This window comes from Salvia hispanica, chromosome 3 (genome assembly GCF_029641045.1).
Source record: "Salvia hispanica isolate PSC_SH4W2 chromosome 3, Shi_PSC_v1, whole genome shotgun sequence".
In the NCBI taxonomy this organism is placed as follows: domain Eukaryota; kingdom Viridiplantae; phylum Streptophyta; class Magnoliopsida; order Lamiales; family Lamiaceae; genus Salvia; species Salvia hispanica.
In genome coordinates this window covers 15,199,082-15,214,335 of record NC_142694.1, presented here as the reverse complement: position 1 = coordinate 15,214,335, position 15,254 = coordinate 15,199,082, and the positions used below count along the sequence as shown (strand labels likewise).

Sequence of the window (15,254 nt, the reverse complement as noted above, 5' to 3'; positions counted from 1 at the left end):
AACCTCAATTAAGACTCTCGTCAATGGTATCACAAATTTTATAAAGTAGTTCTTTGATTTGGATTCAGCAAGAATGCTATTGATGGTTGTGTGTATCACAAGTTCAGTGGGAGCAAATGAAGCCTCTTTTGTATTTGGAATCGAGAGAAATAATTTTCGATTGTCACAGAAGAGATATAGTGAAAAGGTGCCTAAAGTATTTGAGATGCATAATTGCAAGTAAAGAAATACCCCTATGACTAAAGGAGACAAACCTAGTCTCATTCAGTGCCCTAAGATAAATCTTGAGATTTAGAAAATGCAGAAGTTTCCATATGCTTCGGTGATTGGGAGCCTAATGTGTGCTCAAGTGTGTATTAGACCCAGTTTCGTTTTAATTGTTTATATGTTGTGCAGATATTTCAGTAACCCGATATGGATTATTAAGAAACAGCAAAATGGGTTATGAGATATTTATAGAGAACTAAGCATTACATGCTCGCATACAGAAACTCAGATCATTTGGAGAGATCTTTAGGCATTTTGATTCTGATTTTGTTAGATGCTAATACAGTATAGGATCCATTTTAGGTTATGTGTGTCTGTTGGCTGTAGAGCCATTTCGTGGAGAAGTGCTGAGCAAACACTTGTAGCTACTTCTACCATGACAACAGAATTTGTAACTTGTTTTGGGGCATCTAGTTAATGAATATGACTGAAATTTCATCATTAGGCTGCATATTGTAAGGTATTGATAGACCACTTAAGTTATTTTGTGACAATAACTCTATAGTATTATATTCTAAAACAACAGGAGCTTCCTAGTTGTTAAATAAAGGGTTCAGAATGGAAAAATACATATAGAGCATAAGAGAATGGATTTGATGATTACAAATCCATTCATTAAGGGATTATCACCCAAGGTCTTTCATGGGCATGTAGCCCAATAGGTGTTATGTTTTTTAAGGATACTTCCGTTCAGTAGTTTTGGTAATTGTTCTATATTGTGTTTTGAACATGTAGTTATAAAACTCATGTTATTCTCTGCAGAAATAAAGTACTTCCTCTGTCCCATTAAAAATGCAACGTTTTCCTTTTTTGGTTGTCCCATTAAAAATGCAACGTTTTCCTTTTTTGGTTGTCCCATTAAAAATGAAACGTTTCCTAAAATGGAAACAACTCTATCTCTACTTTTTCATCTCTCTTACTTTACTCTCTCTTCATTAACTCACAAAACAACACTACATAAAATCCCGTGCCGATTCCCAAATGTTGCATTTTAAGTGGGACGGAGGGAGTATTATGTTTTGTCCATTATTTTTGGTTTGATCTCACTTTGGGAGGACCAGTTGGAAGTAGACATGTATGATCACCTTCCATGAAATTTCCATGCTACACTCCATAATTGATTTATTGTTGATTATATTTGCATATGTGATTACTGATGGGTTTAATCATGAAAAAATATGGTGACTGCCCCTTTAGTCCTATGTCGATATGGTTGATGATAAGATTGCTCGGGAATACACTATATGATAGCATATTTGAGCGTTCATTCGGTTTGTACACATTTATTTGGTGTCATGTGTTGTCCAAGTGGGAGATTGTTGGAATTTTGGGCTTCCACGTGACTAATTTAATGTGTATGGCTATCTTTCAGTTGCCCAATTACAGTGATTCAATAAAGATTAAGGTTTGGGCTAAAGTGTATGTAATTGTTATGGAAATAAGTGTAGATACCATAAAGTGATTTTCTATTTGATGAGGGACCGAATAGAAAATAAAGGGGCTTATATTTAATATAAATATAAGCTAGGGTTATGGTCCCCAGACGTCAGAAGAACGTTCAATATCTTTGTATTCTCTCGGCAGACTATTGTGAAGGACGTCTCTGATCGTTTGGAAGATACATAGCTGATGCACTTTTTATTAGCACTAAATAAACCTGCAAGTATACAGAGTATATATATAGTATAGCTAAAGGTCAGTACCGGATATCGAACACGGGGAAGACGAACACAAAGTGTCTATCCTCTACTGAGACTCAATTACTATTTGGAAAAACATTTGGGTTTTGAAAACTTTTGAAAAACTAAAAGCAAATAAGAGCATAGATCAACTAAAAGCAGATAAATCAAGAGAAAGACAATAGAGATAAGGGAATCCCAGGGATGTGTGTTCACAGGTGGTTATACAAAATTCCAACTACAATACCCTATCACAGTTATTACTTTGATAGAACGTGTCACCTAGATTATGCTCATGCGAAACAAACGTTGATTACAAGATTAGGGTTGTCAATGCTAACATGTAACTCCAAAAATCTCCTAAGACCCTTGAAAAGTCCTCACTCTCAATTAACAGTGCCGTTTTAAAGGAAGCTAACTGTAGTGTCTACTAAGTGGACCTAACTCGCTAGAACTCTGTCACAGTTATGAGGCAAGTTATATTAAATCATACACGATTGTGTCACTCAATCATGAAGCATCAAGATTAACTTAGGGAAGAAACAAAGTAAAAACAAAACGGATATTAAATAGAAAACGGAACTTGTATAACCAAAGTCGTTACTAACACATCCCTAGAATCCTATGAGTTTAGTTACACATAATTGAATAAGCTAAAAACATAGATTGAAGGGAAGACAATTTGAACATAAAACTAAAGCAAATAAAACCCGTAGGTTGAATCCTTGTCGTTCTTGATGTTCTTGAAATCCTGTTCCAACTCCTTGCACCAGTGAAGTACTCTAAGCCTTGATCTCTATGAAGTATTTTGCAATTAGAAGTTCTCTCTTTTTGATGAAGCTTGAGGCCTTATTTATAGGGGAAAGCCATGCCTTGTTGTAGAAGGAAAAAATCTCCAAAATATGGTAAAACTGGGCGCAAATCTAGGGCTTCTCGGATTCGCCGCCTTTCTTCGGCGGGCCGCCGCACCTTGGCCGGCGATCGCCTCGTTGGAGTCCAGAGAGTCTGTTCCCTCGGCGGCGGACCGCCGCACATCTTCCGGCGGTCGCCGGACGAGACTTCTCTTCCAAGCACATTTTTCCGAGGCGGACCGCTGCATTGATCTGCCCGCCGGGCGCCGGTGGTCGCCGGTCGCCGTCTGACTCCAGATTCCCAAACTTGGCGTTTTGGCTCCCTTTTTCGGCTCAATTATGCACATTTCTCACAAAACACGTCAAAATACCAAAATAGACAAAATATGCAAATAATGGACGTGTAGAGTGACTTTGACATCAAAAAGGGACCAAATAATGGCCTTAAAACAGTGCAAAATCCGAGCGTATCAACTCCCCCAAACTTACATTTTTGTTTGTCCTCAAACAAAACAATAAAGACACAAGAATAGACGCACGGAATGCACAAGGACTAGACGTCATAATTGCCTCAAAAGATTAAAGAATAGATTAAGCATGTATTAACGCAATCAAATCAAGTAAGGCTTATTAGTGCACTTTTATTACTAACTCGTGGAACACCTTGAATTCAAGCCCTCGCACGTGGCAAACTTCCAAAGATGGGAAGTGTTCTCTCATTCTCAAAGTGTATAAGGATAATGTGTACATAAGCACTCAAATCATGCATCATGCAAAGTTTACCATAGGCTTGCTCAAAGTCTACCCCCTCCTCTACTAAATGTGATTAAGCTTCAAAAGTCCGAAAGGTCTTTATCTTTGGTTGTAACGTAGGCTCTTTGGTAGGTGAGGAATATCTGGCTAAAAAGTGACTAAAAATAAAAATATCCCAAGTAGAGTAAAGATAACTCCACTTTTCTAAACCCAAGACACTTTTAACACTTCATTTATCTCCTTCAACTCACTTTCCAATCCTTTGATTTTCTTTTTCTTTTTTATTTCTTTCTTTCTTTCTTTCTTACACATCCTTTCGTTTTTTTTATAAGACCAAGCACATGTTTGCATTCTTTCTCAATTTCACAACTTGTACTTCCTTTACATTAAGCACACTACTTTTATACTTTCCCCTTATCTCTCCAATTCCTTTATAAATAAGATAGCAAAAACTAACTAACCCAAGGAATTGTCTCCATTATTTTGGCTTCCAAAGAAAAGCCTTAAAGGCTCAAACTTGGCTCCAAAGGGAAAAATTTTGAATTTTTGAGAGGGTCAAAATTTTGGATAGAAGTAGGCTAAGAAAAGATGGCCAATCATCTTCCTAAATCAACTTAAACACTATGTAAACTTAGGCAAGACTAGGAGCAAGTTCTAGAAACAAATACATGAATGCAGATGAATCACACAAGAATGAAATAATAGGCTCAAATATTCACAAGGTATAAGCATGATTCAAGGCGAACAAGCAATTCACTAATTATGCACCTTTTCACCAAACCATCAAATCAAAACGTTAAGCCACACTTAAACATAGATGGAATGTAATATCATCGGCAACTCAATCTAAAGTGTGTCCCTAAGCATGCGTGTTTCTAAGTTCTTCATGTTAAGTTCACGGCATGGATTCAAGAAAACATTTTTTAGAACACAAAATTCACTTACGGGGTTATTGAAAATAAAAACAAAAATTTAAAGCAGAAAGAAAAATCCTAAACTCACGGTCCACCACTTCATCCCCCCAAACTTATGTACAACAAAGTGTAAAATAAGTTTGCAGAGTTGGTAAGGACGTGAGTGGACTACTGAAAAAAAACGTACCTAGAAAATTCTCGCTTTGAGGCCTGACCGGGTGAAAGTTGAAGATCTTTGAAAAAATTACGCTGGAGAAATACGCCCAGGTGGTGGCCCGCCGCGGGCTGTCAGACGGTCGCCACACGACATCAAAATGTTCCAGCGAGTATGTGGCGGACCGCCGTAGCACATGCGGCGGTCGCCGCGGAGAGGTCAGAGCCTGCGAAAAAATTTTCAATGCACAAAATTAAACTAAAACCAAAAATACTTAACTTAAAGCAAAAATTGTCAAAAACAAGGTTGGGTTGCCTCCCAACAAGCGCTTATTTTTCGTCTTTAGCTTGACGTTCTTTGAAGCTCATGAGTTATCCCCCATCGTGAGGATTCCTTTGGAATGCCTTTGTACCAACAATCTTAGTCTCTGCCACCGCAAATGGAACCAACTTGTTGAAAACTTTCTTCCACCATTTTAATTTTCCATTCGAGGTTTTGATCACGTAGATTTCGGGGTCATCTTGAGGTGTAGTCTTCTTCATCTTCTTTCTCTTGGGCTTTTCCTGCAAGGTAGACTTAGTAGGATTAGGCTCGCCCTTTTTAGGAGCTTGAGGTAAAGTGTTAACAATGAAAATAGTAGGGTTAGGAAGATCTTCCCCTCCAAATGGATCATAAGGCTTAGACAAATCGGTCACCATGACCTCCCTGCAATCATGTTCCATCTTAGCTTGTTTCGCCTCTTCATACTTAAGCATCGCGCTTTCGATGTTGTAGGTCGACTTTCCTCCATGGTCACTTATTGTGATTTCTCCTCTACCTACATCAATAAGAGCTTTGCATGTGGCTAGAAAATTTCTGCCTAAAATCAGAGGAACTTGTTTATCAACTTTCATGTCTAAAACAAAGAAATCGGCAGGGAATATGAAGTCATCAACCTTTACTAACACATCCTCAATTACCCCCACCGCATTTATCGCAGTGTTATCGGCCATCCTTAAGCAGGTATCTGTGGATTTGAGCGGCCCGATGTTGAGCTTCTCGTAGTACTCCAATGACATTATGTTGACGCTAGCTCCAAGATCACAAAGAGCCTTGTCTACCTTGCCATTCCCAATGGAACAGCGAATGATGAATTGGCCAGGGTCCCTCTGCTTGACAGTCCTTTGCTTTTGGATGATATCACTACAGTGAAGAGGTAGCTTTAGATCAGATTTCTGGAGCTTTTGCTTTTTCATCACCGCTTCTCTCATGAGCTTGGCATACCTAGGTATTTCCTGCAATGCATCAACAAGAGGGAGGTTAGTATGACATTTACAAAACATATTTAAGAATTGTCGGAATTGCTCTTCAAGCTTGAACGGCTTCCTCGGCTGGAAGGGGAGTACAATCCCATTGTGCCGCACGAGTTCCATCTTGGCGGGCGCCTCTGCTTCTTCAGTGGCGGGCCGCTGCGGGGTTTGCGGCGGTCCGCCAGGCGTCGGGCAGGATCCAAACTGTGCCCCAGTGGCGGCCCGCTGCAACGTATGCGGTGGTCAGCTAGGTGTCGGACAGTCCCTAAAACTCGTTCCAGAGGTGCTGGCTTCATCCTTGTTGGTACCGACAACCTTGGCAACAACCTTACCTTTATCCTCCACTACCTTATTTTGGAATTGATCCATTTGTAACTTAATGATGGACACAGTGGAGACAACAGTGTTTAACCCAGATTCAAGCTTGGTCAGTCTTTCCTCTACAACTCCCATCTTGGTCTCGTTGTTCTTTCTATCCTCTATCATTAGCTCCAAGATCTTTTGGATGCCAGCCTCATATTTGTCTTCCTTGGTAGGTGGCTCCACCCCTTTCTCTTTGCCTAGTTTGAACCCTGCATGAGATTGGACAAAGTTATGATTATTAGCATGAGATACATGTGGATGTGGGTGATTTCCATTATAATTATTAAAATTATCGCCCCCCTGATGAGGGCGATAATTATTATTATAAAGCCTGTTGGGATCACCCCCATTTTGGACATATTTCACATCTTTGATGGCATTCCCTTCTTTGCCCGGAGCTTCCAATTTTTCTAGTCTTGCTCTGATGAATGCCAATTCTTGGGATGTCTCATTCCAACATGGTTTCTTCACTGCATCTAGCCTTTCAGCTTTGTGTTTTTCCTTGGACCAACCTCGACTGTTTGTAGCTAATTCCTCTATCACCTCCATAGCAGCAACTCCTCCTTTCCTCAAGAATCCCCCATTCGCCCCTGAATCCAACAAACTAGAGATTTTTTCGATAAACCCATTATAAAGGATTCCTACCTGATGGTCTATTCCAAAACCATGATTCGGGCATTTGCGGAGAAGGGCTTTGAAACGTGCGAGAGCTTCATATAGAGGCTCATCGGGTCCTTGTATGAATTGAAAGATCTCACACTTAAGCTTTAGGATGGTGCCAGGCGGGTAGTACTTGTCGAGGAAGAGTACCACTAGATCCTTCCAATTGGTGGTTTTATCTACAGGCAGGTAATCATACCATTCTTTAGCAGCATCAGTCAAGGAAAAGGGAAAAAGTCTTACCCTCACAATATCATCATCAACACCATTGATCTTGATTGTATTATCTATTTCCACGAACTTGGTGAGATGTCGATTTGCGTCCTCGGTGTCTCTTCCTGCGAAGGCATTTTGTTCAACCCTATTGATTAAGGGTATCCCCAACTTGAAGTTGTTGGCCTCTATCCGCGGACCTGCAGGAATATCCACAATGTTACCATGACTAAACATATTCAAGACTGGAACTACCTCCCTTGCTCGTTTTTCTTTTTCAGCTTTTGCCCGAGCTCTCTCATCTCGCATCTCTTCCACCTCCTTTCGGAGGGCGATGATAAGATCGTGGTTGGTAGGCTCCACCATCTTATTATCTCCACAAGATACTCAAATCTGCACAACCTGCAGAAACTAAAAAAAAAAAGACGAAAAGAAAAATAAATAAAATAAAAAAAGAAAAAAGAAAAAAGAAAGCAGTAAAATCCAAAGTAGTAAAATTATCCGTTTGAAGATATCACTCCAAAGTGAATTGTCTTTCCCGACAACGGCGCCAAAAACTTGATGCACTTTTTCTTAGCACTAAATAAACCTGCAAGTATACAGAGTATATATAGTAAAAGGTCAGTACCGGATATCGAACACGGGGAAGACGAACACAAAGTGTCTATCCTCTACTGAGACTCAATTACTATTTGGAAAAACATTTGGGTTTTGAAAACTTTTGAAAAACTAAAAGCAAATAAGAGCATAGATCAACTAAAAGCAGATAAATCAAGAGAAAGACAATAGAGATAAGGGAATCCCAGGGATGTGTGTTCACAGTTATGGTTATACAAAATTCCAACTACAATACCCTAGCACAGTTATTACTTTGATAGAACGAGTCACCTAGATTATGCTCATGCGAAACAAACGTTGATTACAAGATTAGGGTTGTCAATTAACAGTGCTCACTTAAATTAGGCCTCAAAAATCTCCTAAGACCCTTGAAAAGTCCTCACTCTCAATTAACAGTGCCGTTTTAAAGGAAGCTAACTGTAGTGTCTACTAAGTGGACCTAACTCGCTAGAACTCTGTCACAGTTATGAGGCAAGTTATATTAAATCATACACGATTGTGTCACTCAATCATGAAGCATCAAGATTAACTTAGGGAAGAAACAAAGTAAAAACAAAGCGGATATTAAATAGAAAACGGAACTTGTATAACCAAAGTCGTTACTAACTCATCCCTAGAATCCTATGAGTTTAGTTACACATAATTGAATAAGCTAAAAACATAGATTGAAGGGAAGACAATTTGAACATAAAACTAAAGCAAATAAAACTCGTAGGTTGAATCCTTGTCGTTCTTGATGTTCTTGAAATCCTGCTCCAACTCCTTGCACCAGTGAAGTACTCTAAGCCTTGATCTCTATGAAGTATTTTGCAATTAGAAGTTCTCTCTTTTTTATGAAGCTTGAGGCCTTATTTATAGGGGAAAGTCATGCCTTGTTGTAGAAGGAAAAAATCTCCAAAATATGGTAAAACTGGGCGCAAATCTAGGGCTTCTCGGATTCGCCGCCTTTCTCCGGCGGGCCGCCGCACCTTGGCCGGCGATCGCCGCGTTGGAGTCCAGAGAGTCTGTTCCCTCGGCGGCGGACCGCCGCACATCTTCCGGCGGTCGCCGGACGAGACTTCTCTTTCAAGCACATTTTTCCGAGGCGGACCGCTGCATTGATCTGCCCGCCGGGCGACGGTGGTCGCCGCACACATCCGCGGCGTTCGCCGGTCGCCCTCTGACTCCAGATTCCCAAACTTGGCATTTTGGCTCCTTTTTTCGGCTCAATTATGCACATTTCTCACAAAACACGTCAAAATACCAAAATAGACAAAATATGCAAATAATGGACATGTAGAGTGACTTTGACATAAAAAACAGACCAAATAATGACCTTAAAACAGTGCAAAATCCGAGCGTATCAATAGCCACTGCAAAGCAATTCCGCCGTTCAATTCGTTATGAATCAAGGTACGCTTCCGCTCTACAGTTTATGCTCTTTCTCCGTCGTTCTCGGTTAATCATCATAGATAGCTTTATGTAATTGTTCATTCAATTATTCCAACAAAAAACCCTAATCATCTTCGCATTCCTGTCTTTACTAGTCGACGGCGCCGCCACTGCCCACAACCACAAACACCACAGCAGAGGCGAATATGCACCTGCCTCTGCTGTGGTGAGGTCCTCCTGCGCCGCCACACGGTCCCCTGACCTCTGCCTCTCCACTTCGGCTGCAGCGGTCCAGGCTAACGCATTCAATACCAAACTGCTCTCTGAGCTGATAAAGTCCTTCAAAATCTTCTCCAAAACAACAAATATGGGCATCAAGAAATTGAAAGATGTGAATAGCAAGCTGAAGCAGCAGAAGTCCCTGACGCGCCGCGATCAGAGCGCCTTTTACGACTGCAAGATGATGATTTACGACACGGAAAAACAGATCAGAGCCAGCGAGGAGATTTTCAACGAGTACTCGGTGTCCCAGGACGCCGCCCACAAGGTGGAACTCTACATCCTCCTCAGCGCCGCCCAGACAAACGTGCTCACCTACCTCGACGGCTTCTCCCACAGCGGCAGCGACAAGAAGGTCGGGGCGGCCCTCGCCACAGCCTTCCTGAAAAACATGTACAGAAAAGCCAACGACTTGATGTCGAAAGCCGATGAAATGTTTAAAAAGGCTCAGACGGTGAAGAGTGGGATGGGGGAGGAGTGGCCGGAGTGGCTGTCGACCGATGATAGGAAGCTGCTGTTGGATCCGGCGTTGGAGGTGGCGCCGGACTTGAGGTGGCGCCAGACGGGAGCGGGGACTACACGACGGTGGCAGAGGCGGTGGCGAAGGCGAAGGAGGATGCGCCAAAGAAGAGTGGTAAGAGGTTTGTGATTAGGATAAAGGAGGGGGAATATATGGAGAATGTGGTGATACCCAAGGAGCTCACGAACTTGATGTTCATCGGAGATGGGCAGTCGAACACCATTATCACCTCCAACAGGAACGTCGTCGACGGCGACACCCCCTTCAGTTCCCCCACCGTAGGTCAGTTGTCTTGCCTAAAGCCTTGCAATAAACTATTCCACACCCTATTAAATATGCACAACTTCCATAGCAGTGGGTCGTTTTATTTTCAATAAAAATCAACACATTTATTCTTACTTTTACTTTATTCTCTCTTAACCTCTCCACCTTTTCGATTTCCTACTTTATTCCTATTTTACTTACTCACTTAACACAGTTTTTTTCAAATCGTTTGTCGAAAAGAAACGCCTTCACTACTACGGAACGAAGGAAATACTATTATTTTGTGAACTACTATTAAAAATAGAATAAACTATAAAGTATAAGAAAGAGGGAAAAAAAGACAATATTTCACTTTTTAATGCTAACAAGTCAACACATTTCTTCTGAGTGACTTTACCCTCTCTTCATTGTTTTACATTTTTCATTTATATTATATTCTTCTTTTATTTAACTCACTATTTTTGGTGCGTATATTTTTGGTGCTTGTCACAGGGGTTACCGGAGACAGTTTTCTTGCCCGTGACATCACATTCAAAAACACGGCGGGGCCATCGAAGGACCAAGCCGTGGCCCTCCGCGTGAATGCAGACCGCGCCGTCTTCTACCGTTGCAGCATGATCGGCTACCAGAACACCCTCTACGTCCACTCCCTCCGCCATTTCTACAAACAGTGCGCCGTCGTTGGCACAGTCGACTTCATCTTTGGCAACGCGGCCGCTTTCTTCCTCGACTGCAACATCCAGGCCCGGGTCCCCATTCCCGGCGAAATAAACACGATCACCGCCCAGGGTCGCGAGCTCCGCAGCCAGAACACCGGCATCGTCATCCAGAAATGCCGCATCACCGCCGAGCCAGGCGCTGAGGGAAAATTTAAGACGTACCTCGGCCGGCCGTGGATGGCGTACTCGAGGACCGTCGTGATGCAGACTGAAATCAGTAATGTGATAGTTCCTGCTGGTTGGTCCGAGTGGGATGGGAAATTTGCTCTTGATACTCTTTTCTATGCTGAGTATAAGAACACGGGTACTGGGGCGAAGACGGCGAGTAAGGTGAAATGGAAAGGGTTTCGTGTGCTGACGGAGGAGAAGGAGGTGGAACCGTTTACGATCGGGAATTTCCTTGGCAGTTAGAGTTATTAGCTCCCCTTCTCTCTGGGGCTCTGAATCTCATATTTGTGTGTTTTACGTTGTTTCTATGTTGTTTCTATGTTGTTTTGTTTCCGTTGTTGTTGTGCTAAAATAATGAATCAGTGTGTTCCGCTATGGTTGAAATATCTTTTCCGGAACACAAATTTAAAATTGAATATTTAGTGCATTATCTGAAAAGAGAATTGAGAATGATGAAATAAGTAATGAAGAGAAAGAATGTACAGTAAGAGAGACTAAATCTGCTTATTTTTGTCAAGAAGTCAATTATAATGAAACCGTCAAAACAAGAATTAATTCGACTCAACCACAATTGAACGGAGAGAATATTAAGTAAAAATTAAAATGTTACTTTTGGAAACAAAATTTAGGTGGAAGTTTGAGTTACTCAAGTATACTTTTTTTTTCCCAATAATCTTTAGGTGTTGCCATTTTAAAAGAATACCACTATTATGTAATTTTGTACTTCTTCGTCCACTATTTAAAGAAGCTATTTTAAAAAGCTATTTTCTTTTTTCTATTTTTAGTATATAGTTCTCGTATTCCATTAACTTTTATATTCACGATTCATTATAAAATTAATAGTACTACTCCCTCCATCCCCGATTAAGAGTCACACTTTGACCGGGCACGAGTTTTAAGAAATGTAAAGAAAAATTGGTTGAAAAAGTTAGTGTAGTGTGAGACCCATTTTTTTATATTAATTTTATAATAAAATGTGAGTGGATTGAGTTAGTGGAATATGGGACCTACTTACTATTTATGGTAAAAATGAAGTGTAACTCTTAATTGGGGACGGACCGAAATTAAAAAGTGTGACTCTTAATCGGGGACGGAGGGAGTATAACATATCATTTACCCTCTCTCTTTATTTCTTTACAAAGTCAAACATATTTTTAAAACTCATGCTAAATCAAAATAACTTTTTAAATGGTGGACGAGAGAATACTATTATTAGTGATCATAGATCAATTCTCTACCCAAATATTTAAAATCACTTTTAAAGCTGTAAACATTCAAATGTTTATGATTTTTAAAATTATTTTTAAAGCTTAAATACCAATCCGTCAAAAGTTTATGATTTTTTATGATCAATATCCCCAATACAGAACTAAGTTTTAAAAGCAAACCTGCAGTGCCATTAGTGGGGTTCGAAGGAAATTAAGGATGCAGCGAACGATTCCGATCTTAAATGAGTCAAAACTAACCTTTAAAATTAGGTATATTGACACATAATATCATGGATTTTTTAAAAGTTGGATTTTTTTCACGAACTTTGAAATTGACAAATAATATTACGAACTTTACCACGGATTTGTTATTTCTCATCAATAAAAAATTTTCTACCCCGAGTTTTTTATTTAAAGATTTTCAATATTTGCAGCCATCAGTTGTTAATATCTACTTACGTAGATAATTCTTTCCCATGTCCTACACAAATTTGTATTTTTCTGATTGGTAAATCCAAGATATTTGAATTTCTTCCCTCTCTATATTCATAAAATGTCTACCAATTCTTGTGAGGTGCATTTATTGAATCATCCACATACCTAGTTCAAGTGCAGTATTAACTTGTGAGGTGCGCTTATGTATCATTTGTGAGAAAAAAGAGATTTATTTTAGTGTTATTTTTGTTCGTATTGGGTAACTCACCATGTGCAGTACGGTCAAAGTTCTAACCACAAAGAATAGGTAAACAACATTTATAGAGGGGATATTGGTCTAACAAACATAAACTTCTAGCGAATTCTAGTATTTTTTATGAACTTTGAAAGTTGTTTTAAAATCATAAACTTTAATATTGGTGTTAATTTTTTTGCGTTTGGTCATTTCTTCAAACAAGAAAGATCTATGAGATATATTTTAGTATTCTATTTGGCACATTTATTTAGCATCATATTCGAGAATTAAGGCCTCAAAATAACATTGTTCATATATAGTTTAGATTAGGGACGGAGCCAGGAATTCTACATGGGAGGGGCAAAAATATACATAAAGATATTTTAATACATTAAGAAGGGGCAAAAATAAGGATATTTAAACAAAATTTAAAATTATCTATTAAAATTAGCATACATGAATTTTTTTTAGGTGGGGCATTTGCCCCTTGTGGAGGCCTAATAGATCCGTCCCTGGTTTAGACTAAGCCATATAGATTTCACGAATAGCCATGTATGACAAAATCTACCAAAAATCTTTTACAGTATTTGGGTTGGGTCCGGTTGGAAAAATTGCACACATTCAAAAGTTTGTGCTTTTTAAGACAACTATTAAACTTCGTGGTAAATGCCAAAATTGCCAAAATTTTTTATTTTTAAGATCAATATCCCTTTATAGAATGAAGTTTTATAAGCAAATACTTCCTCCGTTCCATAGTAGTAGAGTCATTTTGCCATTTTAGTACGTTCAATAGTAGTAGAGTTATTTCCTTTTTTGGTAAAAGTTAACACATTTCTTCCCACTTACTTTACTCTCTCTTACTTTATTCTCTCTACATCTGTCTACCTTTTACATTTCCTACTTTATTTTTCATTTACTTAATTCACCTAACACAACTTTTTCTTAATCTCTGTACCGAAAAGAAATGTCTCTACTACTATGCAACGGAGGGAGTATGTAGCAACAACAATGGGGTTTGAAGGAAATTAAGGATGCAGTCGAATGTTTTCGATCTTAATATTTTTTGTTTTGAAAAATATACTCCTCTGTCCTATAAAAATATGTGCATTTGACAAGGCACATGAATTAATTCACAATTGATAAAGAAAGAGAGATGATAAGAAGGGTAGTTTAGTAGTATTAGTAAATAGTAGGACATTATTATTAGTATTTAATGAGTTGTAATGGTGGGTTAAAGTAAAATAAGTTGTAAATAAATTGATGTATAGATAATGAGCTGGGGACAACTTTTTCATAAATGCCCATTTTTTATAGGATAAACGAAAATGAAAAGTATACATATTTTTATGACACTGAGGGAGTATTAGTATAACGTGACAGTATGTTATTATTTGTTATATTTATAAGAAATAAAGTTGGACACTGATATAATTAATTAATAAGTATATTTGTTATATTTTAATGTTTTCAAACATTACATAAATGAAGTATATTGTAAATATAAAAAGAATCTACTACTCCTAAATTGTTACTCCCTCCGCCCCACATAATTTTACCCAATATTTCATTTTAGTCCGTCCCACATAATTTTACCCATTTCACTTTTACCATTTTTGATAGTGGTACTCATATTCCACTAACTAATTCCTACTCACATTTTATTATAAAACCAATACTTTAAAAATAGGACCCACATCCCACCAACTTTTTCAACTCACTTTCTATTACATTTCTTAAAACTCGTGCCAAGTTAAACTGTGTAAAATTGTGTGGGACGGAGGGAGTACTAATCAACTATGCGTAAAATTTGACTTTGTTATTGTGTTGACTGTTGATCATATGCCTTGTATGAACGAACGGTTATTAGCGAAACACGTTAAAAGGTTATTGCATTGGATTTTTATACAACATGTTGAATATTGATGGTCTACTTTTAGTTAGACCTTAAGTATTTAATCTTGCATTGGGCCTGACCCAATTGATTAAATGTTGTGGCCCAATGTTTGTGTAATGGTGGCCCAACCCGGCTTGATCCATTACTTACCTTGACTGCACCGATGTCTGCCACGTGTATCTCTCACCTGGATCCAGCTTTGTGGCCGTGATTTTGTGTTGTGTTTGTTAAGTGAGAGGCCGACCTCTCACTTACCCTAATTCAGTTACTCTCCTCTCTCTCACTCCAGAACTCTCTCACTCCAGAACTCTCTCTCCGTCTTCTCTCTTCTTTCTCTCTCTTGTTTTCAGGCGACTTCGCCGGTGAACTCCTCAGATCTTTGGGTTACACCGATTGATCC

General features: G+C 39.1%; 1 protein-coding gene and 1 pseudogene across 1 annotated transcript; one reads left to right on the top strand and one right to left on the bottom strand.

The window, feature by feature from the left end:
* Positions 1–4,837: 4,837 nt before the first annotated feature.
* On the bottom strand, positions 4,838–5,853 carry LOC148930233 (uncharacterized). Its single transcript, XM_089066396.1, has 2 exons — positions 5,090–5,853; positions 4,838–4,844 (listed from the first exon to the last, which is right to left on the bottom strand). The coding sequence occupies exons 1-2, from the start codon at positions 5,851–5,853 to the stop codon at positions 4,838–4,840; spliced, it is 771 nt and encodes a 256-aa protein (XP_088922522.1).
* A 3,646-nt stretch (positions 5,854–9,499) lies between these two features.
* Positions 9,500–11,334, top strand: LOC125209320 (pectinesterase pseudogene; annotated as a pseudogene).
* Positions 11,335–15,254: the final 3,920 nt, after the last annotated feature.